The sequence below is a fragment of the Rattus norvegicus genome, chromosome 10, assembly GCF_021556685.1.
Source record: "Rattus norvegicus strain SHRSP/BbbUtx chromosome 10, alternate assembly SHRSP_T2T, whole genome shotgun sequence".
Lineage (NCBI taxonomy): Eukaryota > Metazoa > Chordata > Mammalia > Rodentia > Muridae > Rattus > Rattus norvegicus.
In genome coordinates, this window is record NC_141543.1 from 45,065,097 (window position 1) to 45,092,152 (window position 27,056).

The 27,056-nt window shown below is 49.7% G+C and overlaps 1 protein-coding gene and 1 long non-coding RNA gene across 7 annotated transcripts in view; one reads left to right on the forward strand and one right to left on the reverse strand.

Annotated features, from left to right (window-relative positions):
* Anxa6 (annexin A6) overlaps positions 1-23,693 on the reverse strand; it is a 55,110-nt gene extending 31,417 nt beyond the window's left edge. For 2 of the 6 annotated variants that reach the window (XM_087574575.1, XM_087574573.1), the window contains exons 1-7: positions 23,532-23,686; positions 22,049-22,180; positions 12,848-12,891; positions 5,199-5,289; positions 2,865-2,959; positions 2,141-2,254; positions 331-421 (exon numbers count right to left, since the gene is read on the reverse strand). In XM_087574575.1, the coding sequence (XP_087430701.1) occupies positions 331-421; positions 2,141-2,254; positions 2,865-2,959; positions 5,199-5,289; positions 12,848-12,865 (409 nt within the window). In that variant the 5' untranslated portion in view covers positions 12,866-12,891; positions 22,049-22,180; positions 23,532-23,686. 6 annotated transcript variants of the gene reach the window in all.
* On the forward strand, positions 14,567-20,936 carry LOC120095102 (uncharacterized). Its single transcript, XR_015631628.1, has 4 exons — positions 14,567-14,954; positions 15,185-15,240; positions 18,859-18,949; positions 20,414-20,936. It is a non-coding gene; the product is annotated as an uncharacterized LOC120095102 (long non-coding RNA).
* Positions 23,694-27,056: the final 3,363 nt, after the last annotated feature.

Consider the following 27,056-nt stretch of genomic DNA (forward strand, 5'->3'; position numbering starts at 1 on the left):
GATGGGTAGGTAGATGATGGATGGAAGGATGAGTAGATGGGTGGGTGGTAAATGGATGGGCAGAAGATGGATGGGTAAGTGAAGTGATGGATGATGGGTACATGGATGATGAGTGGATGGATTGGGCGAAAGTATGAGAAGATGGATGTTGGATGGATGAATGATGGATGGGTAATGTGATGGATGAATGGATGGAAGGGTGGGTAGACAGATAGACGAGTGGACAGATAGCAGATGGTTAAAGGGATGGGTAGGACAGAAGGAAGATGGATGGTTCATTCGTCTTGGTGTCCCCATCCTTGCAGTCTGACTCCTTTCTGCCCATCTCACCATCTTTGTATGCGGCCACCAGCTGGTGTATCTGCTCATTGGTCCGGGAAGCCAAAATTTCAATGAGGCACTTCTCATCAGTGCCAATGCCCTGCAGGAGAGAAGAGACATGTAGAGAGACCTTAGAATAGTCTGGGCTGTGATACCTCTTGTTCTATGGTGTCATTTGGGAGATGTCATTCTAGAACTCAAGTCATGGGTTCTAGACCCAGCTGTACAGCAGATATCACGACTTCTCATTAGAAATGCAATCTTGAGACTAAGGATGTGCTTCAGTTGATACAATGCTTGCCTAGTCCACAATAAGGCCCTGGGTTTGACCCAGCACTGCATAAAACCAGGCATTGAGCAGACATACACCTCTAGTCCCAGTACTTGGGAGATAGAATTAGAAAGTTTAGGAGTTCAAGGCCAGCCTGGAATACATGATTTCCTGAGTCCATAAATAAATAAAAATAAAAAAAAATCAATACAATCCTGAATTTTCTTCCTCCTAGAATCACAATCAAAAGTAAGATGGGCCATTGGCCACTTTTGTGGAACTGTGGAGATTATGACAGGGTTGATATTCCTGTCTTGTCAGGACGAATCCTCACAGTCTGGTGGGAAAAGGGAGCCTTGATGTGTACTGCCAGAGTTTCATCTACAGAGGACATGGTGTTCATTAAGTCAGACTGAGTGATCTTTAAATGGTTTTCCCAAGTTACCCATCCAAGTGGAGGAAACATGCCAGCACTTTGTACATAAAACGAACATTTATAAAACTTTCGGCAACAACAATGACTTCATCTTTCTGGCCACAATTTTCTCATCTAGTTAATGGAAAAGCTCTTTGTTGCTTTGCCAAATTCTAAGGCACACTGAGAAGCTTCTCACACGGCCAAGTGTCCACTTTTGAATTGAATCTGTGGGTCATATGTGGAGTTCAGTGAATTCAGAGATCGTAGACTTTATAAACTGTAAAGTGCCAGGCATAATCAAGGGTTTTGTGTACACATTTAGAGGGCTAGGGGTAAAATTCAGAGCTTCGCCATGCAAGCAGGCATTCAACCACTGAGTCAAACACTCTAAACCAGGGACTCTGTGTGCAGAGGTCAGAGGTCAATTTCAAGGGTCTTCTTTAAGACCTTATTTTTATAAGTAGGGCCTCTTGCTGTTCTGGTTAGAAAGACTGACTGGTAGGCCTTGGCGATCACTTGGACCCCTTCCCTACAACAGTGGGGTTACAGGTGTCTGGTTTTTATGAGTGTGGGGAGGATTTGAACTCAGGTCCTCATGCTTACAAGAGCAAGAACTTACCACTGAGCTACCTTTCCAGTGCCCCACTCCCTACCATCATCCTCTGCCTTTACTCTCTAGTGCTGTGACTACAAACCTGCATAACCACACCTAACCAATGGCTTTTTATCCCTCTTCCTAGAGCGCATCTCTCCTCCTTAAGCAGGTAAGTCTTGCTCATACATGAATACACAGCCTCCAGCCTGGAATGGCCTCTGTACTCTTACTCACCAAAGCCTCTTAGACCCAGGGCCTTGCAATGAGTCTCCATGTCTCCACTTTCTCAGGACTATAACCCTTAGCATGGGGATCAGGACCTAGGCCCCATCTTACAGGGTCTACTTTTCCCTAACATCTGTCCTTATCTGCCAAGCTGGAAAAGACCAGGAAACCCCTCCAGGACAGGCTGCCTCTTGAAGCACGACACATTTGCTGGGTTGGCTGGGGCTGACCGAAAGCTTGTGGCATATCCCAGAACCTTTCCACTGCCCACATCTATATACCAGTACAGACTTAGACCCATGCTTCTTACCGAGATAGCGTCTTTAATCTCTTTGGCGTCACAATAGGCAAGCGGCCTCATCAGGTTCACTATCAGTCGCTCGAACTTCCCTGTCAACTCATACTTCAAGTCTGCGATGAGGTCCTGGGGGTGGGGCACAGCATGGTAAGAACAAGTGATAAGTAAGTGCCCAGTCCAAGGCTTAATCACTTTGCTGAACCCAGCTCTTGGGAGAAGACATTAGTATCATCCCTTAGAGAAGACTCTACACCAGTAGTTCTCGATCTTCTAGTGCTACAACCCTTTAATACAGTTCTTTAAGCTACAGTGACGCCCCCCCTAGCCACAAAATTTTCATTGCTACTTCATAACTGTAATCTTGCTACTGTTATGAATTGGAACGTCTATGTTTTTGAGACAGAGGTTTGCCAAAGGGTCGCAACCCCACAGATTGAGAACCCCTGCTCTAGAGATTTCGGGCCACTGCCCCAAGTCATGCAGCTAGAAAGTGGGCTGTGCAGGTTCAAGCCCTCAGCAGTGCCCTCCCCTACCACTGTCTGTCCCACTGTCTGTCTCTCCCAGGACACGGGAGCGTAGAGAGCGACAGATGTGTTTTCTCAGTGCATTTCTAACACCCGCATAGCGGCCTGTACAAGGTACTCACACGACGACGCGTGAGACTGACGGATGAAGACGAGCCAGCAGAAGGCAGAGTTGGACAGGAAGTGACGCTTCCCTCCCCCATGTGGCTTACCTTGCCATAGAGGGACTTGTAACTCTGGCAGATCTCCTGCCTCTGCTTGTTGCTGCGGGAGGTGATCAGCTCCAATATGGACTCCTTGTCACTGCCTACAAGAGTTGAGGGCACCCGTTAGAGACTAAGACAAGCTTTGGGTTCAGACTCCTGTGTTAACTACTTTCAAAATGTCCTTTCGTTTGTTTTCAACTCAAGCTTTCTGATGCAAGTGGAGCACGGCCAGAGCTGTTTACAGTGAGCATGTTTGGGACTGTACTGCTAACATGAGCGTGATCCGGAATGGGACCATGGCTATGTGGATCTGAACAGGCACACATTATCGTCCATTGCCTGGTTTGCTCAACCAGGACACTGGCTCGCAAGTGTCTCTCTTGTCTACTGACGGTAATAAATATTCCTCTACTCATGTTTCCACCGTGCGTATTTCAACTTTTGCTCAATAAGATGCAAGCTTACTACATTCCATTACACTGTCATCCAACCCAGCCCACCTCCAGGAATCCCCCATGGCTGCTTTCCTGCTGGCAGAGGCCTTACCTAATACCTTCTGCATGTATTAGCAGAAGCTTTCTGAGTTCAACAAGGGATTGCAGTGGTTCTCAACTCATGGGTGAAGACCCTCACAGGATCACATGTCAGATATTTACATTATAATGCATAACAGTAGCAGAATTACAGTTATGAAGTAATGACAAAATAACCTCATGCTGGGGGGCACCACAACGTGAGGAATGTACTAAAGGGTCACAGCACTGGAACGGTTGAGAACCACTGGTCTAAAGGACCCTAACGTCCCCACAGAGAGGGGTCATTGTATTCACAACCCCTGAGCTCAAAGTAGTCCCCGAAGGAGCCCTCTGTGGCACAAATAAAGATATTGAGGCACAGAGGCAGGTAAGGATTTTCACAAGGCCTCACAATGCACTTGACTTAGAAAACCTAGATTCCTGCACAGTGTTCTTTCAACTGCGGGCAAGCAAGGGTAGTGACCAGCACAGATTCAGGTCAGTGGTCACCCTGAAGAAAGGGAGCCACCAGGAGGGTGCCAACTGACTATGGTTCTCAGCTACACTAACCAGGCACATTCCTTAAGCTCAGGCCTACTATGCGTGAGGAGGCTTCAGTATTCTTTATCTCTCTTTAGTGGTTTGACAAATTTTATTGTAAGCTTACAAAATATAAAAAGAGGCAAAAAAAAAAAAAACCCCAAAACAAAACAAACTAAAACAAAACCAAAAACCAAAACCCCAAGCTAGTCATAGCTCAGAAGCAAAAGCACTAAATCCAGCATGCGTGAGGTCCGGGGTCCAATCCCTAGCAACAGGAACAAGAAACAAAACAAACTACATTGCATCATGACAGGCCCCTCCCCCACCCACAGCAACTGAGTAACTTTCCCAGGGAAGGAAGACTCAGAAGCTGGGGGTGCAGTGGGGAAGGGTGGTGCTGGAGCGATGGCTCCGTGGTTAAGAGCACTGTCTGTCCTTCCAGAGGTCCTGAGTTCATATTCCCAGCAACCACATGGTGGCTCACAACCATCTCTACTGGGATCTGATGACCTCTCCTGATACGCAGGCATATATGCAGATAGAGAACACACACACACACACACACACACACACACACACACACACGTGCTTGCACGCATATATGTATATATATGTAGGAGAGAGACAGAGACAGAGAGACAGAGAAAGAGAGATAGAGAGAGAGAGACAGAGAAAGAGAGACAGAGAGAGACAGAGAGAGACAGAGACAGAGAGAGTGATAGAGACAGAGACAGAGAGTGACAGAGAGACAGAGACAGAGAGAGAGTGATAGAGACAGAGACAGAGAGTGACAGAGAGAGAGAGAGAGAGAGAGAGAGAGAGAGTGATAGAGAGAGAGAGAGAGAGAAAGGAGGTTCATGAAATTCACAAGGCTCAGAAGTTCAGGGACCTTAGGGGACTGGGAAAGCTCAGTGGATCATAAGGCTCTTCCCCAAGATGGTGGATGCAGCAGTAACAATGGCTGAGGAGGGTGGGGCAGGTGATCCCTGGTGGAGCTGCCTGCAAGCTAGGCAGTGGGTGCTAAGAATATAGCTCTCCTGTGTGGTCTCCCATTATCTTTTAGTTTTGCAGCTGTTTTGTGGTGACCTGTGCTCCTGTAAGTAACCCCAATAAAGTCACTGGTTCATCAGACTAGATGGGTAGAATGGTTTCTTTGGTTTGTTGTTTGTGCCCTAACTGGGTAGATTAATGTCTGCTCATGCTTCTCTAGGAAAAGTCATAGAATGACAGCAGATAGTCACATGTGGCAATCTCCCATCACCCTCCTCCCCACGGGACCCACCGAAGCCCTTCATGGCTGTGTACAAAGCCTCGGCATCCTGATTTGCATCAAAGTCTGCGAAGTCGTGGACAGAGCCTCGGTACATGGCACCCTGTGGAGAGAGAAGCAGAGGGTGAGGTTTGACCTTTCACCTGGACCCTGGCTCAGGCCAGAGCGCTGTTCCCTGAGGAAAAACAAGTGCTGAGATCACCTGGGAAGGGTGTGGCTGACTCTCTGGAGCTACCAGATGCAGACGGCTCAAAGGACAGTGACATTCCTCTAAGGGATCATGGGACACCACAAGGGAAAGTCAAAAGCCTGACTGAGTGGCAGACTGGACCCTAGTGAGTAAGACCACCCATGGTGGTGTGTGTGTGTGTGTGTGTGTGTGTGTGTGTGTGTGTGTGTGTGTGTGTGTGTGTGTGTGTGTATGTAGGTGGAGGTTGGAGGTCAACCATAGGCGGTGTTTCTCAGGTGTCAGATACCTTGGTTTTGATGTTGGTTTTGAGACAGGGTCTCACTATGTGGCCCTGGTTGGCCTGGAACTGCGATGTAGACCAGGCTGGCCTTGAATTCACAGTCCTCTGCTCCTGAGTACTGGGATTAAAGGTGTGCACCATCACATCCTGTCTACCTACATTTCTTTTTAAGAATGGTTAAAAGTTTATCTTTACCCTGTTTAGAGGGTGGGTGGCTGGGTGCCTGGCACGGCTCACACGTGAGGTCAGAGACAACTCTGTGGAGTTGGTTCTTTCCTTTCATCTTTAGGTGGACCTGGTGACTGAACTCAGGTTGTCAGGCTGGTTTCATGAGCATCTGCACTCACTGAAGCATCTCGCTAGACCATCCTCTTGGTTATGGTTTTTGGTGTTTTGGTTTTAGTGTTTTGAGTCAGGGTCTTTTCCCACAGCCCTTGCTGTCCTAGAACTCACTACGCGGACCTGACTTGTCTCGAGCTCACAGACATCCACCTGCCTCTGCTGAAGTTAAAAGCGTGCACCACCACGCCTGTCTCACCTTATTTTATGAGACGGGGTCTCTCTGTGGCCTGTGGCCGATCATAGCTAGTCTGGTTATCCAGCTCCAGGGATACAACTGCCCTTGCCACCCCAGTGCCACCACTATTCCAAGGATGTACCACCATGCTCTTCTTACCGTGGGTTGGGGGCTGGGTTCTAGAACTTAAACTTAAAGGCCTTCATGCTTTACCTAGCAAGCACCTCACTGTCTTAGATATTCTCCGCAGCATTCCCGTTTCTCAGAGCACTTTACAGTTTACAAAGCTTTTCACTGCCACTAATACGATTATATTAACAACTGCAGGAGTGTTTTAAGGTGAAGTGACCCCTGGGAAGGAGTCCCACAGACCCCAGCCCTCTTCCTTGTTCCCGTCTGTCCTCGGCTGTACAAACCTCACAGGAGGACCCCGAGCTGCTGCTCTCAGGTTCAACACCAAAATGAGCACTGGTCCTTGGGGACCCAGTAAATTGAGCTTGAGCTGTGAACTGGCGTCTAAGGACAAGCTGGCAGGGTCCCTCTAGGCCTGGAGAGGAGGGCAGAGAGCCAGGAGACCTCAGACATCAGATCTAAAGCTGAGTGCACAATGGGTTGCTTCACGGAGGAGTCAGACGTGGGGCAGCCATACAGTATAGAGAAGAGCCGGGTCTGAGAGAACCACTGGGTGATTCCGATTCCCAAGGGGCTGCCCCTGGCAGGCACATAGTACGTAATCTGTGCCAGGCCCTAGGCCAAGGGCTGAAGATTCAGAAAGAACAAAGACCTGCTTTAGTTGAGCCCCTTGGCAGAGATGGTTTATAAATAGGAAATACCTAAAGAGAGAGGTAAGTTACAGAGGAAACAGCTAAGCCCAACACCAGTTCCAGAAGAGAGATTAGAAAAGACTGTGTGGACAGAGGAGCAGCTGGAGGCCCAGAAGCCCACAGATTCAAGAAGTAAGAGAGACATGGAAAGGCAAAACTCATAGTCTCTGGTGCCTCCTGCTGTCTCCTACCACAGGACCCAGCCAGACATCTGTCTGCCCTCTGCCTTAGGTCCCAGAACCTGACTCTTCAGAGGTATGCATGTGTGGGTGCAGGGCTGCTATTTAAAGTTCTCACAGAGTGGGTGACCAGAAAGGGACGCAGCCTTCTTCCCGCCATCCGTGAATCCCCTGCAACCTGATCTCAGCCCTGGGTAAGGAAAGAGTATCAGGCCAGATACCAGACCAAGCAAGCAAGGGATGGCGCACGTTGGCCCCACCTCCCGCCTACACTCCCGCTGCCCTCTTCAGCCTTTCCAGGGCCTGCCACATTTGCATTGGCACAGTGCCACCCTGGGTAGTCTAATCCAGGGACCTGAGGTCCAGTGTCAGGCCTGGTCTGTGCACGGCTTATAGATTGACTAGAGGAGGCCCTCCAGTCCCTGCTATCAGAAGAAAGGCAGTGTCCTGCTAGAATTTTACCTCCTAAACATTTGGCATTTCTTTCTATATTCTGATGATCTAGCAATGTCAGAAAATAATTATCATCAGCTTCTAGTGTGAAGAAAAAAGAAGCAGAGGGGACCAGAATGTCTGCTCTGCAAAGGTCTTAAAGACTTTTTGTCTAACCTTTCTCTTGGTCATTTGTTTTTTGTTTTGCTTTGACATAAGGTTTCACATAGCTGAGGCTGGCCTTGAACTCACTATGTAGCCAAGGCTGACCCTGAACTCCTGGTTCACCTGCCACTGCTACCTGAATGATGGAATGCAGGTATGTGATACCACATCTGGTTCTTTGATTCTTCTTCTTTTTTTTTTTTAAAGATTTTTATTTATTTATTATACATAAGTACACTGTCGCTGTCTTCAGACACACCAGAAGAGGGCATCAGATCCCATGACAGATGGTTGTGAGCCACCATGTGGTTGCTGGGATTTGAACTCAGGACCTCTGGAAGAGCAGTCAGTGCTCTTAACCGCTGAGCCATCTCTCCAGCCCTGGCTCTTTGATTCTTGGCTCCACAAGGGCAGATGCTATAACGAATAAGGTATGACTGCATAAGAGAAAGTGAACCCCCACGCCCCGCACAGGCTTAGCAGCGGAGCCCAGAGAGAGCTTGCTAACTGCGACTGAGTTGAATGAAGGAATGAAGACACTTCCCTCTGAGGTGGAGAATGGTAAAGAGGAATGCAGGCAGGGGAGTGCACAGTTTGACTCTGTGGCATGGATTCCTAGTACCATTGCTCAGTATTGGAGATGCTAGGGGCAGGGCTGGAATGTCCAGCTTTGAAATATTTTTCTGGGAGCCAGGCCCTCTGGGAGTCTGCCTGGGGAAGCCAGCTGCTGCTGTGACTCATGATGCTTTCTCTCCATCTGCCTGAGCCCACGTGTCCGTCATCTCTCTAGCTCCAAACTCCTTGCCGATGCTCCTGGGGCCCACTTGGAGGGGAAGGCAATGTGCCTTAAAACTTCGAAGGATCAAAACAAAGAGGACAGGTGACATGTGACCAGCCAGCATGCCAGGGACCTGATTGGGAAAGCAATGGATGGCTGGTTTTTAGCAAACCAAGCTTTCTCCCTCCCTGACAGATGCCAGGATGGTGTGGCGGGTCATAGGGAAGAAGGAGTGACGTCACATAGCCTAGGGCTGCTTCCTCAGTTGGTGACACCCACCCGCCTCTCCTTGAAGACTAAGCACACAGTTATACTGCACTGTCTGCCTCCCCTGCTGGGATGGCTGCTTTCAAAGACCTGCTTCTCTCTGTGTCAGGCTGACCCACTTTCCAGCTATAAACAGGCTCAGTACCAAACCATGCCTAGACCCCAAAGCCTTCTCACGCACGGATTTTTGTTTCTAGGGAAACTAGAGCCACCCACGTACCCATCTGCCATTCATTAGTTTGCCCACCCACCAATCCACACATTTGTCCATTTAGGCTGCAGTCTACCCCTCCATCCATTTATCTGTCTGTTCTTCTGCCCATGTATCTATCGATCTGTCTATCTGCTATCCCATCTATCCACTAAGCCACCATCTATCTATCCACATGCCCATCTATCCACCCAACTATCCATCCATCCCTCTACCCATCCATCCATCATTCATCCACCCATGCATGTATCCATCCATCCGTCTATCTATCCATCCCTCCATTCGTCCATCCATCCATCCATCCATCCATCCATTTCTCACTGAGAATCCCGCTAAATGTTGAATCCAGCAACCTGTAAAAAAAATTACTCAGGCAGGGGGCTGTACAGGAGCAGATGCAACCACAGACCAGTCAGCTAAGTACAACACAGGGGTTGGGGAAGAATCCCTGTGACAACTGGGATTGCCTGTCTTGCTCAGTGATTTATTTCTAGCACCTAGTACAGGATCTAAGATAGTTAGTGGTTCTCAACCTGTGGGTCACAACTCCTTTGGGGATTGAACGACCTTTTCACAGGGGTCACACATCAGATATCCTGTATGTCATATATTATCATTCATAACAGAAGTAAAATTACAGCTATGAAGTAGCAACGGAAATAATTTTATGGCTGGGGGTCATCACGACACAAGGAACCATATCAAAGGGTCGCAGCATTAGGAAGGTTGAGAACCAGTGAGCTAGGACATCTAGGCACACCTCGTAGTTTGCTCCAGGAATAGAAGTGTGAATTACTGAGAACATGTGCTGAGGAGATTAGAGCTGACTTCCTGGAGATGATGTCTGAGTTCCTCAGGATGAGCAACAGCTGCCCTCCACCCTGGGGAGAGAGGCTGTGGAAATCACCACACAGAAGAGACACAGCAGAGGTCTGGGGTCAGCGAGAACATTGGGGAAAGGAATCCCAGGTTAGAGAGCTTAGGAGCCAACGCCCGGAGTTTATAAACTCATGTGTGGGGTACATGAGTGTGCATGAAGCAGAAGATGGGGTTACAATGACATTGAGAGTCTGCGGTCCTGCCAACTGCCTCGGGCATGCATTCAGGGCCTGGGCAAAGCACTTGCTTTCTTTCTCCAATAAACAGAGTCCATTAAACTCTGTCCATTAAACAGAGATGTCCCTCGCGATACTGTTTCCAGGAAGTTTCACTATGTAACCCATCTTAAGAGCCGTAAGGCAGCAACAGTTTCAAACTGGTGCCTTTTTCAGGGTCAGTAGTAGGGTTGCCTTAGGTATTTCTCTGTTGCTGAGACAAAACACCTTGAACAGAAGCAACGTAAGAAAGAGGGGCCTTATTTTGGCTAGTGGTCCAAGGGCCCAGTCCATCATGATGGAGAAGTTAGGGTGGTAGCTGGTTGCACTGCTTCTACTCTTTTTTTTTTTTTTCCAGAGCTGGGGATTGAACCCAGGGCCTTGCGCTTGCTAGGCAAGCACTCTACCACTGACCTAATTCCCCAACCCCCTGCTTCCACTCTTAAGAAGCAGAGAACATTCTTCTCCTTTTCATAGATTCTCAGGACCTCTGTCTCCCTCCATGGACGGTGTGGGTGGGTTCTGGTGCTGCTTGGGCTGAAGACAAAGCAGTTAATGTGGCGCTGGGGAAGGATGGCTAACGGCTCACTCACACAGGCTTGACCAAAGTGTTCATGGAGAGGCAAGCTCCGTAAGGCTCTAGTTCCGTCTCCCATGCACAAGGTCAGAGAAGTCTTCAGCCCTTGCCTACCAGCCCTGTGGTCTAAGATGCCAGGTGCTCATGGGCATGGCCAGCAAAGCGGGGTTTAGCACAGGCTACTAATATGAAGATATAGAAAGTCCCTCAAATGACCTAGGCTGAGCTCTCGCAGGCTATGACTCGCCCCACTGTGGGAAGTTTACCTTCTTAAATGCCAACTGTGCACTGCCCAGGACACCTGTAATCAGCTCGCTGCACCCCATGCAGGCAGGATCCTGGACACAGGCACCCAGAATGGAGGGAGCGTGGAGAAAAAGATTTCCACTCTGAAATATTTAGCAGGCCTTGTTGCCAGATGGTGAGCACCCTAGGCCTTGGGGCTCTGGCCCGTGAGGCCCCACCCCAGCTGCTGCAGGTGTGCTGGGCCTTCTTAGAACCCAGGTAAGCATCCTCTAGACAGATGACTGGAAATTCTAGGAGAGCGTATCCACAATCAGCTCCAATGCCCACTTACTTCATCCTGCAGCTGCCGGAGTCCCAGGACATGTGCACACTCTCTCCCTGTCTGCAGAGTGGTTTTATATTCAATGTTGCAGTCTAGCCCCAAACCCCACGGAATCTATGCTCCCTGGGGTCTTACATAGAATCATCTTCTGCCTCCTTGCCTTTGGCTCTCAAGTTCACCTCTTTGGAAGGTGACAGGAAGGTCCCCATCATGATGGAAGGGACTGAAATAGCCGGACTTGAGGAAAGTGAGTAGTGTGCTGTGTGTTTGCAAGGCCGTGTGGGTATGCACGCATTTACGGGGGTGGGGGGCATGGCAGACACTGCTAACAACAGGCAACAGACCAGCGGTGCTCAACCTGTGGGTCATGACCCCTTGTGGGGGTTGTCAAATGACCCTTTCATAGGGGTTGCCTAAGATCATTGGGAAACACAGATGTTTACGTTATGATTCACGGCAGTAGCGAGATTACAGTTATAAAGTAGCAACCAAAATAATTTTATGATTGGGGGTTACTCCAGCACAAGGAACTGTATTAAAAGGGCCACAGCATGAGGAAGGTTGAGAATCACTGTAATAGACAAATTTCCTTCCTTCCATCTCCCTAGAATTGTCTTCTGCAACTTTCTCCTTCCCAAGGCTGCTGCCCTCCAAGCACCCGGAACTACCCTTCCCCCTGACCACACTGGATTCCTTCTCAAACCTGGCCTTCTGATCCAGCCAGTCTGTTGAAGACCCTTCTTGTTTCCCAAGGCCTCTTAACCCAAAGGTTGCCCTCCAGCCGGCCCCAGGCCTCTTTCACGTCCAGTCAAAGCACTGCGTGAGGGGGTCCAGTTGCACCAGGACAAAAGGAACCCCTCAGGCCCAGTCACTCTGAAACTTGCTGGAGAGGGAATAAGCATGCCCTCAGGGGCAGGGAAGGGAAGCTGAACAAGGTTCTGTCTTGCATCATGAACATTACTTTCTGCAAGCTGTGACTATCCCTGATTCACTGGGTGCCGCGTCACAAGGATGGATGAAGTGAACTGGCTCTCAGCTCAGCCGCTGGGTAAGAGCTGTGCTCTGTGACCAGACAAAGAAGCTCTAGAGATGGAGTAGGCATCGAAAGGGGGTCAGCTGGGGTCCCTCAGCTTCTGTCAGGTTTGCACTGTAAAGGTAGCCAACTGGGACCTTTCTCAGACAAACCTTGACACGGAAGGACCCCTCATGCCCAGCTCAGCCATCTGAAGAGAATGTTTCATTTGGTCTCGAATTCTATCACCCAACAGAGTGGTCAAACAGTGCAAAAGGCTGAGGTTAGAGTCCTTCTGGCCAGGAAAACTTCCCATCCTTTTGTACTTGGAGCTGTGTGTATCACTGGTGACCTGCATATGAGTCAGGGCTGCGAAGTTAGAGCCTCTCTACTCCTTTTGGGCTGAAGGGGCCAGGAGTTATCAGCAGGTACCCAGGATTATCTGAAGGCCCCGGGGGTTAACGGAGGGGACTAAGGGTTATCTGAAGGTACCTGGAGTTACTCTGGCCTACTGATGCTGGGGTTCCCAGGCCCAAGGACAGGGCCTTGAGGAGGAGAGATCCTTACCTGTGCTATTTTGGCCATGGTCTCAGGTTCTGCAGCAGAAACCACTGTGGAGAGAAAAAAGAGAAATTGAGAGACACCCCAGGACTCTGTAACTCCCCTCTCTTGCCTTTATTTTCCTTCCTCCTGCTGTTCTCATATCCAGAGAGCTTGTGGAGCCGGGAACTTTGTTTCGCAGTCGACAGTGGGTGGATTAGATAGTGCACAGTCGGTTACACACACACAGCAGGGTGGGCAAGGGACCTGGAGCATCAGGAAGGCTGGGCATGACCACTGGCCTAGCACTGAGCAGGGCCATGCAGTGTGGCTGTTATGTTCCCTAATCCTTTAACGATCCTTACAGGCAGCAAGTGCCCTTTGTAGGAGAAGGGAGACCAAGGGTTGGGTGCCACGTTTGGTCAAAGGTCAAAACACTTAAGAACTCCCGAATCCAGAGCCTCTGTGTCCTGTCTGCATTCTGTTCGCCCTCTTTCCAAGCCACTGGAAATGGTTTCCCAACCAGGCTTTCTTGGCATGCAAATGGAAGAAAGCAGGAATTCCCAAGTATCTCCCTGAGGACATCATGTCTGCTTGGGTCTGTTGCATTCACCCACCATCTACTGCAGCCAACTCTGCTCTACACCCTGAGTCCGCAGCGGGACGTACTCAAGAGTGGACAGTCCAGTTCTCATGGGTCCCAGTGATAAAGGTCCCCCCCACCCCCCCCCGTGGATTACAGCGAGCATCTGGAGGAAGGAGGACGACGATGTGCTGGATCAGAGGTCACAGGATGTAACCCCAGGTGGGCAGTCAGAGGGGAAGATGCAAGGGAGAGCTCCCTGTGACTCTCCGTGTGACTGAGGTGGCAGCAGACAGAAGGATGGAGACATGATGACCTGACCTGGCCACTGTGAAGACTCGGCTTTACCCTGATGGAACCTGATGGAATTAAGCCATCACCGTCATGGTGGACTTACACAAAAGGGATAATTATCTTACTGAAACGGGGTAAGGACTATGGGCTTGAGGTGTCAGGGACAAGATCTACAATGAAGGAGAAAGGGACGCAGGTGTATTACCTATAAATAAATGACAAGTGAAAGCCAGGCGGGTGCAGAGCTGAGCCGAGCACTGGACAGAAAGGCAGGAGATGCAAGTTAAGCAATCAAGAGTGGCAGGCCACAGTACTCCATCAGAGGCGGCTGATGTAAGCCTAAAACAGCTCCATACTGCTTTGTAAGAGTAAAAATTAACTTACTTGCAAAGAAAGAACTAAAAAGAAGGGTGGAACTATAGAGACCTGCAAGTCAGCACCCTCCAGCCCTACCCATCCCCCAACTTAGGAGACAGCTTTCCTCACCCTTTTTAGCTATGTGACCAAGGGCTTAGTGCTCATTTCAAGTTCAAGGTTAGGTAAGCACAAACAGCCTGGGAGTGCTGCTGGGGGTAGAGGGGGTGGGGCCTGGATTTCTTCAAGCACAGAGCAGACACATCAGTGGTGGTGGTATCCTTTGTAAGTGGAAGGATGTTGTCAGTTTGCCACGCCCCGGCCCCCCCCCCCCCCGCCCACCCCATGAGTACCCTTCAGAGTACTGTCTTCCTAAATGGCAGGCACCTAGGGGCAATTATCTGACAGTGCTGGTGGGTGGAGGGTATGAGACAGAGATCTGCCTGTAATCATAGCTCAGCTGCAGGAAACCCTGTGGTTGCCCTGGCAACCAGGGGCCCCTTGGTATAGAAGTACAGCTCTCACCAGGAAATGGAAACCTCACATGGGACAGGGTGACTTCTAGGATTGGGCTCAGAACCAGATCTGGGGGTTCCCCAAGTCTGGAGGCTCAAGAGGCAGTTGGTAAAGGAACCCCCAAACTGTCAGAAACACAGAGAGTGAATAAGGCCCAGGAAGTGAGGTGACATGGGGGAGGGAGGGCTGGGACCTGTCACTTGAAGGCTGAGGCACTTTCCTTTGGCCCCGTTGCTGGAAACTTCAGCAGCTGGCTGGCGCCCAGGCCCATCTGGACAAGAGCCCCTTTCCACAGAGAGCTCGCTCCAAGAAGGGGCCACTATGCCTTTGGGGAAAACTCCAAGAGCAGTTTCTGTGTTGGGGGCCTGCTTCCTGTGTATGAAGAATGTGAGTTTCTTTTGATAATTTAATGTTCATATTGTAGTTTAGATGGTCAATCTGGTTCATACCTAAGAGAACAACTAAAGGCTGAAGCACACAGGCTAGCTGTCTGGGCATTGGGGCTCTTCCATAACAACCTACACCACATAGCCTCAGATTGGCTGCACAGCCACTAGCCCAGGATCCCAGCCGAGGCCGGAACCATAAGTCCTCCAAACCTTTTTCTACATGGCCAGGACTCAGCCAGGAGTGCTACCTCAAAATCCCAAGTCACAGCTGGAGAAGACCCAAGGTATGTGATTCCAGCTGGGTTCCCTCTCTGGGCCTTAACAAAATGAGGTCAATGATTAGCTGGCATGTTTGGGAAGATCCACGGTCAATATGAAACTTTTCTTTATTTCACTGACTGGTTTTCACAATAGAACGCTCATCCCAGATCTCAGAACTTCTCAGCTCTCCCTCAACCTGAAAGTTTTACCAACTTACAAGAAATAGGCACTCAAGACAGGTAAAAATGGCTTCTCTCTCCTCAGAGGCCCGAGCAGCCAAGCAATTGGATCATTCAGACCCCCCTCCCTCTGGGCAGTGACCTGGATGGCTTCTACCTGGGTGGCTGTCATCACCATTGCCGTGGCTGGTAACTTGTGACTATTATGGTCTTATGTTGGGGGCAGAGTCCTACTGCCCAGCCTATTAAATAGGACAGGGCCACCATGTTCCCTGAACTCTCTCTGATTTACACAAGCTGTTTAAACTGAATCTCAAAGATGCACATCTGCAAAGGCATATTGGAATTCCAGTGTGAACTATGAAACAACAGATGAGAAGATGCTTAGTAAGACTGTCTGACACGGGGTTGGGGATTTAGCTCAGTGGTAGAGCGCTTGCCTAGGAAGCACAAGGCCCTGGGTTCGGTCCCCAGCTCCGCAAAAAAGAACCAAAAAAAAAAAAAAAAAAAAAAAAAGACTGTCTGACACACAGTCAGCAATAAGTGGTCATTTTTATTGGGGGTAACATGGCAGTAAATGAAGGCTTTGTCTGAAGTCCCCAGGTTCAAATCCTGTCACTGCAAACATCTGATTGTGTCACTTCTCTCTGCCTCAGTTTATCTCAGAAATGGCAAAACTATAAGGTTTTCTTAGGCTATTGCAAGATAGTGTGTAAAAACCACCCGACTTGTGGGAGTTTAAAGTAGCCCACCGGAAATTAAATTTTAGATTTTTGTTTATATATATCATATATATAAACAGTTTGCCTGCCTGTGGTATATATGTGCACCACATATGTGTCTGTGCTTACAGAGGTCAGAAAGAGGATATCAGATCCCTGAAACTGGAGTTACAGATGGTTGTGAGCCACCATGTGGATGCTGTGTCCCCTGCACAGGCAACAAGTGGTCTTAACCACTGAGCTGCCTGCAAAAGTAACTTTTAAAACATTTCTTTTTATTTATGCTTATGTAAATATAGCTATCCGGATGAATGTATGCCACACACGAGCCGGTGTCTAGAAGATCAGGCTAGGGCCCTCCCAACCATAAAATTATTTTCACTGCTACTTCATAACTGTAATTTTGCGACTGTTGTGAATTGTAATGTAAATATCTGTGTTTTCCAATAGTCTTAGGTGACCCCCGTGGAAGGGTTGGTAGACCTCCAAAGGGGTCATAACCTACAGGTTATGTCCTAGGGCTTCGAGTTTTAAAAGTTGTGAGCCAAATGACCTGGGTGTTGGGAACCAAACCTGGGTCCTCTGGAAGACTTGTAAGTGCTCTTAAACCACGGAGCCATCTCTCTGGCCTCAGATTGAATGTTTTTTAGGTTAGTTTTGCTTTGTTTTTTATTGAGACAGGGTCTCTTGTAGGCCAGGCCAGCCTTGAACTTACTAAGTATCTTCCACCTCAACCTTCCACCTCCCAAGTGCTGGGATTTCATGTTGGCCCCTCCTCGCACAGTTTATACAGTGCCAGAGACTGAACCCAGGCTGGCTTCCAGGGTGCTAGCAAGGAGTCTGCCAGCTGAGCCACACCCACAGCCAAGCAAATGTATTTCTGTGGCATATGTCAAGCTGGCTATTCAGAGGAACTGCAGGCCTTTGCACACAGAACATGGCTTCCTAGGGGTTGTTTTTCTGCAGGAAGCCGTTCACTTCAGTAGACAGTGGGTACAGGGTATTTCTCATACTTCCGCCCATCCTCCCCTCTGTGTGTGTGTGTGTGTGTGTAGGAAAGGTCTTGCCTACAGGAAGACATTGAAGGTCTGATTGGCCCCGATGGAAATGACCACAGGTCACCCTGACCTGAGAGGCTTCATCTGCATTATAAGACTTGCCACTTCTTTTCCCCTAGAAACCCAACCCCGTCCTTTGTTTACCATGATGCAGTCCATCATCCTGCCCCACTTCTTGATTTTTGTTGTTGTTTTGAAACAGGGCTTCATGCTATGGTCCAGGCTGGTCTGGAACAGGACTCTGTCCTCCCTTGGCTTCCTGAGAGCTGGGATTAGAGGTGTGCACCCCGGGCAGCTCCCTTGCCTCTCTGAGAGTGCCTGGCCTTAGTGCCTATGCATATTAATGCCTAAGTGTATGGTCATGGTGCTTCCATCCCAAAGTGTATAATTTTGACTCATTTCAAAGATGAAAATAATCAGAACTGGCAGGCAGAAGCAGGAGTAGCCATGTTCATCTTTAATCCCAGAACTGGGGAAGCAGAGGCAGGTGGATCTCTGTAAGTTCAAGGCCAGTCTGGTCTACATAGTGGGTTCCACGATAGCCCAGGCTATGCAGCTTGACTCTGTCTCAAAACAAAATAAAACCTGGCCAATAAGACGGCTTCACAGGTGAAGGCACTTGCCATGCAAGCCTGGTGACTTGAGTTTGGTTCCTAGGACCATGTTAAGATGGAAGGAGGAAACAGACTCCACGAAGCTGTCCTCTAGGCTCCACACACACACACACACCCCTCGGTGTGTGAGGCAGCTTGAAGGGTTGATTATAACCAGTCTCCCTTCCTAAGTGTCCTCCTCTATCACTTTTCTACCCAGCCTTCTAGAACCTAGACCCATGTTTCTCCATTCCAGCGTTATTAATACAACCTGAGGACTTTTTTGCCCCCCAAATGTCCAAAGTCTAACACTAGAGAGTGAAAACATTTCAGGGCCAGTGCAGCCAACAAACTGATTGGTTTCTGCTGGATCCAGCCATTACCTTGACTGGGAAACCAGGGAGGTCTCCCCTCTTTGGAATCCCCACAGGCTGCACACCACAAGCTAGACTGGCTTGCGGTCAGCCGTTGGGGATTTGCCATTTCTGTGTAGCTGGAGGTCACTGATTTTGCATGCATTGCGGGGACTGGGGGCAGGGGAGAAGAATCTGTCTTCACAGAAAACCTCTGGGTTTTCTGATTCTAGTTTTTCTGTCTTCAGGCTCAGGCTCTTGCATAGCTCAGCAAGTGATAGATGACTAATGCTCATACGTAGTAGTTCTAATATCATTCATGATCTCTCCCCTCCCCCTCGGGTGGAAAAACCAGTTTTGCTTCTAAGTGCATATTCCTTTAAATATAAAGGCAGCGATTGATTCCATTTTGAGCTGGTTACTAATATCTGCTTGGACTAGTCATTGGTTCTAAATAGAATAAAATCTTAGGCAAATGACCATTTTTATTTTATTGCATGTGACTCACGGCTGAGCCATTACTGCATAACTATTGTGCCTGCTGTAACCCTCTGGGGAGGTTAACCTCTGCCTCCAGCCAGGGTGGCACTTCCTAAAGGCTGGTTGTCTTGCATGATGGAGAGGTTAAGAATCCAATCCTTCGAGGATGCTTTTCCTCAAAAGCACAAACCCCTCACTCTGCTCACAAGGAAACTAAATCCAAGCTATCTCTTGGTATCTCCATCTTCATCCACAGTCTGTCTGTCTCGTTTACTTTGGCTGAAAGCACAGAGCTAAGTACCACCCTGAACTGTTCCTCTGGTGTCACCATAGATTCCAGAATGAAGGTACGTAGAATGCATCACCCTATGAAAGAGGACGGGTCTGTGAGGGTGAGCTGCTCCTCGGGCAGGAGTGGTCAGCCAGGAGGAACCAGAGTGAGCTCCTAAAGTGAAGGCATTGGTATTGCTGACAGAGGTGAGGGCTTCTAAGAACCTCTCAGAAGAGTGAGAGTGGAGGTCAAGAGGACCAGACTGGTCAACCATGCATATCTCTGGTTCTTCCTCTGTTCAGACCCAAGGTAGTCGAGGGGTAACAGGCTTGGTGCCTCTCCCTCCCTCAGTTCATTCTTCCTCCTACCTTGGTCACATTGAATAAACTTCCTTTTAGCATTTCCCCCCATCACCATTCCAGGTCTCTAACTGGTTTATTGGGATCAGGTGGCTGAGCTTTTCTAGCTTAGGACTTCAGGCTTCCAGGACAAAAACTCCAGTTACAGCCATGAGAGGTTTCTTTAGTGTCACCCTTGAAAAGTCACACCCGAGGAAAAAAAAAATGGAACCATTGAACCAAGCTGCTTTGATCCCCAAGCTGTAGCCAGAGGGGAAATGACCTGAAGTTGGGCAACTTGTCCAGGTCCATAGAGAAAATTACTGATTAACTGAGGACTCGTGAGAAAGCAAAAGGAAACAAACGTACTAGCGATCTAGGCTCACTGGTGGTAGCTGGGGCTAGGACAGAAAGTGGGACAGACAAGTCTCCTGGGCAACGACAGCCTGACACGTGGGTTAGGAGAGTTGGTTCTTTCCTTCTACCATTGCGAGCCCTGCAGCTTGAGCTCAGTCAGGTCATCGGGCTTGGTTGGCAACATCTTTACCTGCTGAGGCATTTTTACTGTTCATCCCCTTTCCCCCTTCAATCCTCTTTACTATAACATCGAAAAGAGCATGGTGTAGGTCAGGATGCAGCTCATTCAGTGGAGTACCTGTCCAGCACATTCAAGGCCCTGGGTTTGATCCCTCGCACTGCATAAACCAGGCATGATAGTTACGTACACGCAAGCAATCCCGGCACGTGGGAGCTGGAGGCTGGGGGACTAGGAATTCATCACCAGGCACACAAGTTCAATGCCCGCTGGGGCTACACGGGACCCTGTCTCTAAAACAATTTTAATAACAGAGTCTGAGGATTTTCTGTACCCCATACAGTTTTGGTATCTTCTGGGGTAAGTCTACTACTTGAAAGCTGTGGTCTTTAAAAATGCCTTTTAGACTGGGTATTCAGATTAGTCTAGATTACTCATCTAGCATCTGTAGGTTCTTGGGTTCCATCCCTACCACCAAGAAAAGGTAAATCTAGAAAACTCTCCTTTCCTTATGGACTTCCCTTAGTCAGAAGGAGCAGCTCCCAATTCTTCCCCGACGCAGCAGGATACAGCACCCCTCTCTTGCCCCCACCCCTCACCCCCAGACACTTAGGTTTCTTCGAGAGCAGTTTTTTCTAACTCCTGACCCGCAGTCATTGATCCCTAGCTGAACAGGGCCCCAGGCGTCCATCTGGCTGCCTCAGAATCAGAAATGGCCGACGTTTGAATCCCGTCCAAGGCTACTTTGTGAATGGCCCTAAGGTCTAGCATCTCTCGGGGACCAGGAGTCCCGAGATGGAAGCCCCACAGTTATTTAGAAGCTGTGTGGTAAGCTGGGAAGGGCTGAAGTTAAATCTACAGGTAAAGCCCTGCACAGTGGTCAAGTCTACCATCCTACTGCGCGATGAGAGGGAGAGACGAGAGAATCCGTGATAGCTCACGGACCATCAGCAAATAAAAGAGAGAGACCCTGTCTCAGACGGAAAATGGGGGCAAAAGCAGCTGTGAGACAGCTCAGCATGATCAACTCAGCATGCAACTCAGATGATGCGAGTTGCATCCCGGAACCCCAACACGGAAGGAGAGAACCAAGTTCCACAAGATGTCCTCTGATCTCCACATGCATACCATGGCCTAGAGGGACATACACAATAAATAAATAAATGTGAATAAAAATATTTTAAAAATAACTCATAACAGTTAAGGTCAAGGTGTAAAGGATAAAGATAAACTGAGTGGTTTTTTGTTTTGTTTTGTTTTGTTTTGTTTTTTACAAGGAAGTGTCTCTCTCTGTAGCACACCAGGCTGGCATCAAACTCAGAGAGCCAACGGCCTCAGCCTCGCAGGTGCTGGAATTAAAGGCCAAGGCCTGGACTACTACACCTAGAAAGAATTTAGGCAAGTACGCACCAGAGGACCTTGCACACAGGAGTGCTGTACAAGACCTTACAACGGTTATTCTTTACCTTTTTTTTTTTTTGAGATGGGGCCTCCTGTATCCAACTTACTATGTAGCTCAGGGTGACTTTGAACTTTGAACTTCCGAATCCTGCAGCCTCCACCTCTGAGTGCTAGGATTGCAGATGCTCACAGTTTAGACCTCCATAGGGAAGGAACCGGGGCTTCCCCTGTGCAGGGGAACACATTTCTAGCCACTTCTCTACATGAGGGTCACAACATCTTTATCTCTGAAATGGTCCGATACCAGAATCTACCAGAGCAAGGAGTCCCGGAGTCTGCTCAGCCGGAAGGGTTCCATCAGTGACAAGGACCGCTTTAAGAAGCATCAGGACAGCAGTCTTGAGAAAGAGAAACCTGGAGCTCAGGTAGCCTCCTGAGTACCACACCCTTCTGAGGTTACCACAGCAGCTCTAGCTTCTCTATGGAGAGCACTCTACAATTTACATGACACTTTCATATCTGTGGGCTCGATACCACAAGAAGATATCAGCCTTTCTTTTACAGATGGGGGAATCTGGGCTCACAGAATGCTGATGCCACCACAGCTCTGCAGGGCCAGCCTCCGTAGGGGGCTTCTCAGTCCTCCAGAGAGAGCATTCCCAGTGCAAATGGAATGCACAATGTAAATAGAAAAGGCCGGATTCTAAGCCAAGAAGCAGCAAGCTAGGATACAACCCTCATCTCCCATCCTCCATATGGGCAATCTGTGGAGACCACATCCTCAGCATTAACCCCACCCAGGAAATCTCTCTTGAAGAAGCTTGGCTAGGAGCTCGTGGTTATCACCACTGAGCCTGAATAGCACCTTAAAGAGCCACCACCCACACCCAACACATCTTACCAGTTGGGGGGCCTGGGTACTGGTCTCCTCCTCCAGGGAGGAATGAATCAAGGTGGGGAGGTGCCCAGCTTTGTGGGTGGAGGGGCAGAGATGGGGCGGGGCCAGGCCTCGTGTCCAGGACTCCTCTGGGAGCTGCAGTGCAGATGTATGTATGGTCTCGGGAAGCTTTCCAGTGCTGCAGTCCCCCCACTCCCAGCCCCACCCCCAACCCAGCATCTCCATTCTCAGGGCAAATCCATGTTCTGTCCAGCAACAGCTGCATCCCCTGGCCAGAAACAGCAAATAGGTTCAGTATCCCAGCAGAGAGAGGCTCACAAACAAAGGACAGGAAGTAAAGGGACATGGTGAGCGACAGTCGCAGCTGCAAAGGGATGAAGGCCTGTTCTTCCCTCCATGCCCAGCCACACCCCACTCTCAAATCTGAGAACAGTTGAATTGGCCAAAGGGGGAGCACCGGAAGTGGTGGCCACCTCCGCAGACTGCTATGGGGAACAAGGGCCCAGAGAGAAAAGAGGTCCCTCCAAGGGTCCCGGGCAAGCTGCAACTCATGGATATGAGAGAAGATTGCCCAGGGTTTTCTGCAGGGCTTAGGGCCTGCAGCGCAAACATCAGGGCGTACAGGAGCTGAGCTAGTTACTGGGGGGATAAGAAAGACTGGAGAGTTGGGCTCTCCTGTCTGGGGATGGGCTCAGCAGCTCCAAGATGTGATCTGGCCAGGAGAGGAGAAAGGAGGATAGATTCTAAGGGGGCACCACAATCCCCTACAAAGCCCGGAGTCATATGCCCAAATTTGGAAGTGTCTAGTAAGACCCACCAGAGTTTAGACAAAAGGGGGCCGGATGGGGGCGCGGGGGGGGGAGCACAAGCCAGAATCTCTCTCCTAAAGGAGTGGTTCATCGCCCACACCTGTACTCAACCAGCAGCCAAATCAACCCACTTTCAGAGGGCTGAAAGCGGGGGTTATCAGCACTTGGGAGAGGGAGGCTTAGAGGCTCAAGGCTCAAGGGCACACTGCAAGTTGGTGGTGGATCTGCATTCGAGGTCAGCAGAAAGCATCTAAGGCCCTGAAAAACTGGGAAGGAACTGGGTTGGCTTAGGAGAAGCAAAAGACAGAGTGGGGCCCCTGTATCTTGCTAAGAGCCTCTGCGGCTCCCGGAAAGGTGAGCAGCTCGGGTCGGACAGCTGATCCTTCCTCTGGCGGGCATTAGGGAGCCTTTCTCCCGGACCAAACCACAAACCGTCTGGTGCTCAGCAGATGGTTCAATTCCTCAAGCTCTCCAAGTTGGGCAACTCACAGCCTTCCGCGAGGGTCCCCAAGTTTTCCCACCACTTTAGACAACTAGGCGCACGGGTCTTGGACCACACCCTCCGCGGGGCCGGGGGTCCACCCGCTCCCCTCCCCCTCAGGGTGCTGTCATCCAGCGCAGCACCTCGGGCTCCCTCCCGGGACACACCCAGCCGTGACACCCCTGGATGGCCGCACCCCAGCAAGGACCCAGCCTGGTGCTCGTCCCGGGTCTCTTCAGCCCTGGACTCCGTGCCCTGCAGCGACTCTGCACACTCACCGCTCTGGGGAGGCCTCGGATCAGGGCAGACAGATAGACGCAGCTGGAAGCCCGTTAGCCTAGCAGCAGCCGCAGCGCAGGCTGGGCTCACGGTGGCGGGGGGACACGTGGCGCTCGGGGGCCAATCGGGTTCGCACGCTGCCCGCCCCGCCCCGCCCCGCCCCACCCCGAGTGCTTCATTTTTGGAATCTGGGTGCCGCCCGCTGCAAGGGAAGGGCATGGGGGAGGGCACCCCTCGGGGGGGGGGGGAACCTGCCACCTTCTACCTGGGTCGGTTCTGACTCCAGCCCTGACGCCTCCAGAGGGAAGGGGGCTTGGCGAAGGTCACGCTGCCATCCAGAATTAGAAGTCAAGTTAATGTCCTGTTCTGGACACTTTCTCCCACATTCCTGCCACTCACCAAAGCTTTGTTGAGAAATTTGAATCTTGCCAAAACTGAAGTTGAGACCTTACCGGACTGATCGGATTTCACGCCTTCCTGCCCTATCGGGTCACAAGCATAGTCACCTACTTTGCAAGCAAGGAAAGGCCAGAGGAGACCATGCCTCGCCCAGGGTCACTCAGCTTGCAGATTGTAGGGCTGGGAATCTAACTTAGGGCAGGTGGCTGCATGGGAGTCTCTTGTCTTGGGGAGTGAGTTCTGGTCGAAGAGGGACTGATAGATCAGAAGTTGTCATCCAGGTCTGTGTGGAAAAGGGGCACAATCGCGGGTTGGGGATTTAGCTCAGTGGTAGAGCACAAGGCCCTGGGTTCAGTCCCCAGCTCCAAAAAAAAAAAAAAAAAAAAAAAAAAAAAAAAAAGAAAGAAAGAAAGAAAAAGAAAAGAAAAGGGGCACAATCTTTGGGAGTCACTGGGAAACAGATAGCCCAATTTTGACAGGGAAGGACGGTCCTGCTGCCTGGTGGCCACAGAGCAGACAGCAGACTTCTGTTTGTCAACAAGTTCTTTGAGTTTCTTTAAAAGGTCATCCTCAGGAGCCAACTAGCTGGCGCAGAAGGCAAAGGTGCTTGCTGCCAAAACTGAGTTTGACCCCCACAGGTGGGGGTCACCCACATATTTTCTCACTCCAATAAATAAAATGTAACTTTAAAAGGTCAAAGAATGGGGTTGGGGATTTAGCTCAGTGGTAGAGCACTTGCCTAGCAAGCGCAAGGCCTGGGTTCGGTCCCCAGCTCCGGAAAAAAAAAAAAAAAAAAAAAAAAAAAAGAAAAAAAAGAGAAAAAAAAAAAAAGGTCAAAGAATATCTTCGGAGTCTGTCACTAGCTCAGAGAGTAGAAAGCATTTACCAAGATCTAGTTGAAAAACGTGTCTTCCGATTTTGTTTTTTGTTTTCATTTCACCCAGCGGACAATTACTCCATACTAGAGCAAACTGACCAGGTGGGCGCTGCTGCCCTGCCCCACCCTCGGGATCTGCCAACAGACAGAGGTTTGGATTGATCTATGGGAAGCCTGGGGCTAAGGTAGAGGAAGCACAGGGCAAAGCAAGTGGGGTACTGTCACCTTCAGAACGAGAATGAGGCATTTACAACTTTTGAGAGGAGCAGGCTCAAGTGGGAAACATTATCAGCAGAGCCTGCATCCCAACACTGAGAGGCTGGAGCAGGAGGATCAGGAGTTCAAGGTCACCACTGGCTACAAACATCTTCAAGGCCAGCCTGGGCTCTATGAGACTGTCTCAAAAACACGCAATGATAACGGTCTGGGGGTTGTGGCTCAGTTTGTAGAGTGTTTGGCATGCACGAAGCCCTGGGTTGGATAGCCAGCACCACCTAAAGTCAGGCTTAGTGGTTCATACCTGTAATCCTGGTGCTCAGAAGGATCAGAAGTTCGAGGCCATCTTCAACCACATAGCAAGTTCAAGGTCAGCCTGGGCTATTTGAAATTCTCTCAGAAAATCAAATAAGTAAATAAGGAAATGAGAGGGGTGGAAGACAGGAGAGGGCTGGCCCTACCTGCCAAGATGGGGTCTCCCTGCACACAGTTGTAACTGCTGTCATTTACTGGGCATTTTCCATGAGTCATAAGGTTGTATATTCCACCCTTGTTTTAAATTAATGTACTTGTGTGTACGTGTGTGTGTGTGTGTGTGTGTGTGTGTGTGTGTGTGTGTGCTCACGTTCCTGCGTGTACATGCACTTGTCTTTGAGCACAAGTGCCATCACATCCATACAGAGGTCAGATGACAACTTGAGGGACTTGGCCCTCTCCTTCCCCCGGGTGGGTCCTGGTAATAGAACTCAGGTTGTCAGGTTTGGGGGCCAGCTCCTTTAGCTGCTGAGCCATCCTGCCATCCCTGTATACCCTCTAAGTACACTGTCATATCTAATCCCAGGGCTTCATCGATTGGATGTTTATAACTATTTATTCAGCACCTACTATGTGCCGGGCCCTATTTCAGAAGGTTTATCAACAAACCAGTATCTCAGTCATCGTCAAGCCTGCATCCCAGCCCAGAGGGGATGGATACACCATGGCAAACGTGACAACATGTGAACAGGGACAAAAACTGTGGACACAAAAAAGGGACATGGGCTGGTGGATAGGCGTAGCACTTAGTAGGGTGTTTAGAGAGGTTTGAGAAAGACTCGGAGGAGATGAAGTCAGCAGAACTTCCAACATATGCTGGAAGTGTCCGAGGCCAGGAAACAGCTGTGGGAACAGGGATACAGTGCTTGGAGGGCAGAGGGGTCCAGGGTGTTGAGCCAGCAAGAGGTGGGGGCGGAAGGGGATCAACTCATGCAGGGCCCGGAGTCCTTGGGGGCTGCTGCAGGGTGAGGGTTCGAGAGCTACGTGAATGCTGTGTCTCACTCTGGGCAGTGCCTGACTGCAAAAAGCCAGTATCTTCTCAGCAGTTACCCAACCCTGTCTGAGCAAGCACCAGTTTGCTTTCTCTTCCTCAACCCTTCCTTGTCTTTCTTCTCCTTTCCTTTCATGTCCTCTCTCCTCCCCCATTTTTGGTCTTTTGAGACAAGGTTCTCCTGTGTTTGAGGCTGGCCATGAGCTCCATCTGTAGCTGACAATGACCTTGAACTCCTTATCCTCCTTCTCCCTCCCAAGGGCTCTGACTACAGTTGTGAGCCACCACACCGTCCCCACCCCACACCCACAGATCTGATTTTTATCTCTGTGGATTTTCTTTTGCCTCTTCATATAAACAGAATGATTTGAGGTCTGACCTCCTCGGGCATGCTTTAGAGTAATGAACCCAGACCTTAGCACCACTGACTCCATGATGGACGTGCCATTCAGGCTGTACACTCATCACACACACATGCAGTATCACCTACAGATGGAAAAGAAAAACTAATCCACCAACGTCCATATATTGCTGAGAAAGCCTCTAAATGTTCTAACCTGGCCTTTTGACTTCTGTAGTTTCACTCTGGTTAACTGTTCTTGTTTACTGAAGTATGTTAGGGCAGAATTGTGTGTGGGTGTGTG